The sequence below is a fragment of the Tamandua tetradactyla genome, chromosome 6 (genome assembly GCF_023851605.1).
Source record: "Tamandua tetradactyla isolate mTamTet1 chromosome 6, mTamTet1.pri, whole genome shotgun sequence".
NCBI lineage: Eukaryota > Metazoa > Chordata > Mammalia > Pilosa > Myrmecophagidae > Tamandua > Tamandua tetradactyla.
Window position 1 is genome coordinate 47,136,351 of NC_135332.1, and position 4,644 is coordinate 47,140,994.

The window sequence follows — 4,644 nt, forward strand, 5'->3', positions numbered from 1 at the left end:
GGTCAGGTAGACCAGTTAGAGGGAAGGGGACAGTAGATTGTGGGAGAGGTTTTGGCCAAGGAGTGGTGCTGTTACTAAACCAGTAACGAGAGCAACTGGGGTCTGGGCAGCCAAGACCCTGGGACTAGAGAGATGGTGGTGGGATGGCTGACCAGGTCCTACCTTGCTCTCCCGGACACCCAGATCGGCCCAGCCCAGTAGGAAAGACTGAAGCCAAACCACATTCTCATTTCCTCAAAGTATGAGCCCCACCCTCCGAAACTGTACCTTAAATTTACACCAATGTTACACTTCCAAGTTTTTAATTGCCCTCAAGAAAACACCAAAAGTCAGGTTTTGTACAAAAATATATTTTTTGTTCAATAGTTATATAATAAATTCATCATAATATGTTAAGCAATGTCTTGGAATTTGAAACAAAAATTATTTGCATTAATGGTCCTTGCAAGGACCCTCACAACATCCCAGGGGTAGAAATAGGGCTCAAAGAGGGAGTGAGGTCTGCTGCCGTGTCCCTGCCTAAATAACACTGGTATTCATGGAAGATAAAATTAAAACATCAATAACTTAAATAAGATTAACACTACTGAAGGCATCATGTTTCCAATCAACAAACAAAGCCCATAGTCTTTGAAATTACAATAAAATAATATCAGAAGGCATATGGGGAAGGCTAGGGGAAAATAAATTAGCTGTGGATTCTTGGGTACTAGAGTTCGGTTCATGGCTTTGGAGTTTGGGTTTTCTTGTCCAAGGAAGCAATGGAATCCTGAACCCACTTCTGGTTGGGGTCAGCACAGATCTCCTTGGCCAGTATGGTCTTGAAGCTGTTGGGAAGAGAGACCAGAATTAGATGAAACTCCTTTGAGGGTATAGCCTAAGAATGCAACCCATTCTACCCCAGGAGTTGCCACTAAAACTAAGGAGGAAAGCATCTTGTGGCTGCCCCAGATGAAGCCATCTGGCTCCAAGCTAAAGAAATTGGGGTGGTCTGAGCGAGCACCAGTGGGGAGTGGTATCAGAAGCCACTTTTTCTCTCTTTGCTTCAGTTTCCCATTGGGAACATTTGGAGTTTAGATGAGACGGCCTAACACTCTGATTATGACTCTAAGTCTGTGAAGCTTAACCCTTGTTCCTTGGGGAAGAATTCTGGGCCATTGAGTGTTGGTGCATTCAACTCACATCACAGCTTCTTTGGGACACTTGCTGCTAGTAATTCTTCTATAGCTCTCCAGCCTCTGTACAGAGATCTTCTTATTGGTGAATGTATAGCAACAGGTGACTGGGGAAGTAACTGCATCTGGAAATAGAACCAAAAGAAAAACACTTTAGGATGGACTAGATTTTTCTGAACTTAAACAGAGCAGAAAAGAGTAGTGAGGGGAAGACAAAGGGAAGGCAGGAGTAGTGGGAGAACACATTTGATCTCAATACTTCTGCCCATACTCCACAGCTAGACTGTGATCTTTGACACATTGACTCAGTTTCCTATGATGTAAAATGACTATGCAACACTGATAATGGATAGTGGGAAGACGGGACCATTAAAACTAGATAATTCCTAGAGGGTGTCATGAAAAAGGGCTAATCATCCAGATGATCACAGCCAGGGAAGATATCTCAGGGACCCCAGCAATCCATCTCCTTTTAGGCTCCCAGCAATCCTACACCGGTTGAGTTTCCCTAACAACCACTGCCTCGGCAGAGCTGCTGTCTCTGGGAGCTGGACTGAATGAAACAAAGTCCAGACTCTGGGTCTCTTCCTCTCCTCTCTACTGTATCTGGAAATACCACTCTCCTGGATGACTCTGCTCCCCAGACACAGCTGAAAGGAGCTGGGGCAGTAACTGCCCTGAGGATCTGTTTCCAGAGCTGGAGTCTGGAAGGAGCTGGCTTCTAGTTCAGGCTCTGACCGTGAGCAGCTATGTGATCCGGCCCACTTCTTGTCTGCCTCTCAGTTTCTCTATTTTGAAAAGGCAGTTGTGAAAGTGAGAGTCTGGGTACCTTCTGCTCTGCCGGCCCATGCTAACCCGGAGGGGAGGAGGAAAGAGGCTTACCTGGCTGAGCAAGCACCTGGGTGCTGAAGGTGGCGGCTGTGAGGAGCAGGCAGAGAAGCGCTGCAGAGACCTTCATGCTGGAGGGCGGGGTGTGAGCTTCAGAGTGCGAGCTGGAGGCTTCTGGGCTTGTGCTGGCCTCTCTGCTGCTCTGGCTGCTCTGCCTGCCTTTTATAGGAAGCCAAGAGGGTGGAGTAAGTCAAGAATGGCTGGCTCAGGGCAGCAGCCTCCTCAATGAATGACGAAGAGGAATCTCAAATCTGCTGAGAGAGTGAGCACCCTTGAGAGGTTTCCAGGAAGTAGGAAAGGAAACAGTGGGTCAAGCTGGGCACTTTTTCTGTTCCCTGCTGAGACCAAAAGAAGTGGGGGACGATGGAGTGCAGTTGTGCCCAGAGTGACACCAGACATGATTAAGTGGGTTATTTGTGAGGATTTGGCTTTCTCTGAGGTGAACACTTGGCAGAAAAGGAAGGAAATAAGAAAACTGAGGTTATAGTAGATGAAAAATCTCAGGGCTTGCCTTGTCCCACTTTTAGGCAACAGTCCAAAGGGTCTTCAAGCTGGGAAAGGGGTCCTGAAGCCTTGGCTGGGCTCCCAAATAGCACCTGAAATCCATTTGCTCTTTTTAATGCAAGAACGGTGGCACAATTGAAGCCTAGAGGAACATAAGATTTTGTAATCACAGAGCTAAATTCTAAGAGCCATTGGATTGGAGACTTGGAGAAAGCCACATAGTTAATGCAGTGCTGCAAATTTTTAATATAATTTTCTAAATAAATTTTCATAGAATACTCATAATACTTACTTTGTGCCATGAATATTCTAAGTACTTTACAACTATTGTCTTTAAATCTTCCAATCCTATCTGGTAAGTCTTGTTCATTCCCATTTTATAGATGAGGTGTTCGAGGCACACAAGAAGTTAAGTAACCTGCTGAAGGTCCCCAGTAGCTGGTTAAGCAGGCTAGTCCAAGGTTGTGCTATTCAGTACTATGCTACACTCTGGAATGTAACTTGCACAAATGTTCTACCTGCTGCTTTCTCATATATTGGAGTCTTCTCTCTCCTTATCATCTTCCAAACTAGCAGGCACCTACCTATAGGGGAGTCGAGATACTGCCTGTGGTTAAGACACTAAGAATTTGGAGCCTGTGGTTAGCATGGCGGGCAGCAGGTGGCAAGAAGTGTGTCCTCTCCTGTAGCAGCCGTTCTCCCAGTTTTCTTCTAAATTTCCAAGGAGAATAAGCGAGCAGAGGAACAGTGTTGGGGAATTAGAATACCTGGCTTCATTTGCCAGCTTTGTCTTAAGAGTTCCTCAGAAACTGTAAAATCGCAGTCGTGAGAATGGAAACTCTTATTTCGGTCAACCCTTTTCCTTTACAAATATGACCAGTGGTTCCTTGAGGCATGTTAGTGGCTGAGTTGAGCCTTGAATTCAGGTGTATGTAATCTTTTGCCTCATCTCTCTGAGCCTGGGTTTACCTCTGTCCAACTGAGAATGGAATGATTTACTCACTTTTCTTTCTTAAAGGGTTACTGAGACACAGTCTGTGAAATGCATGGAGTTGATTGGAAGAAAACATTAGACAGGCACTGTATTTATAAAAAGAGATGGGTTTATATTAAATAAATGACTGTGCATAGTTCATAGTAAATGGTCAATAATAGCCAAGAAAAGTAATAGCTGGCATTACGGAGTGCTTACCAGTAGCCAGGTACTATATGTTAAGGTACTTTGCAGCATTATCTCATTAGTCCTCCAGACAAGCTAACTTTCCTTAGGTTGTTAAGTGACATGTCCAGGATCTCACAGGTCATAGCATAGGATTGAAATTCCCACCCAGGACTCTCTAATTCCAGAATCTCTGCTCCTAGAGACTAAACAATGCTTCAAATGGAGATTGGCTTTCTAAGAAATGCAAGAGCAGAGAATCTATGGAAAGGTATACTAGCTCTTGGATAGGATTAAAAGGAGGCAGAACAAAGAGAGACCATATCAACCTGTGCACTGCTTTGCTTGTACCTCTCTTGGAGTCTTAATTTTATTCTGCCTGAATCTTGCTATTTATGTTTTTTTCTCCCCACGCTGGTGGCGAAACTCTCTTTGTGTGATTCAGTCCTTTGCCCCTGGTTCCATCCATTCTTATTGAGTGAATAAAACGATTCTGGGAAGGGACACTTGCAACCATTTCATCCCAAACCTTCACACCTTGACCCCCGGTTCTTCCTCATGTTAATGGGAACCCCTCTTTGGTCTATTCTTTGTGTGTCCTTTTCAATGGACTTTGAAGATTATGTTCCCTTTTCCTGTGGAATCCTTTAGGTACTTAAAGTGGCTGTCTAGTCATTCCTTGAGTTTTCCCCAGCTTAAGAATTGCCAAGCTCTTTAAACTCCTGTCAGTTTGATCATGTTCCCATCACTCAGAATCTAGAATCCATGAACGAAAGGACCTATAGCGATGGTGTAGGACAGCCTCCTTTTCACACAAGGAAACGAAGTTCCAGGAAGGGAGATGAACTGGCCCATGGTCACACAGAAAAGCTTCCCAGATCTTCTTAGTATTTGAGCATGTCTCTGCTTCAGGGAGGG

At 44.6% G+C, this 4,644-nt stretch overlaps 1 protein-coding gene across 1 annotated transcript; it reads right to left on the reverse strand.

The window, feature by feature from the left end:
• Positions 1–334: 334 nt before the first annotated feature.
• Positions 335–2,220, reverse strand: LOC143687827 (C-C motif chemokine 2). Its single transcript, XM_077165189.1, has 3 exons — positions 2,058–2,220; positions 1,183–1,300; positions 335–827 (listed from the first exon to the last, which is right to left on the reverse strand). Exons 1-3 carry the CDS (start codon positions 2,131–2,133, stop codon positions 722–724), a joined length of 300 nt encoding a protein of 99 aa, XP_077021304.1. The 5' UTR covers positions 2,134–2,220; the 3' UTR covers positions 335–721.
• Positions 2,221–4,644: the final 2,424 nt, after the last annotated feature.

What these genes read in the sequence shown, in the direction of transcription:
- LOC143687827 (XM_077165189.1), bottom strand. Translation starts at nt 2,133, where the DNA reads ATGAAGGTCTCTGCAGCGCTTCTCTGCCTGCTCCTCACAGCCGCCACC. An exon ending in CCAGGTGCTTGCTCAGCCAG is followed by an intron (nt 1,301 to 2,057) that starts GTAAGCCTCTTT and finishes TTCTATTTCCAG; the next exon opens with ATGCAGTTACTTCCCCAGTC. An exon ending in TGTCCCAAAGAAGCTGTGAT is followed by an intron (nt 828 to 1,182) that starts GTGAGTTGAATG and finishes TCTTCCCAACAG; the next exon opens with CTTCAAGACCATACTGGCCA.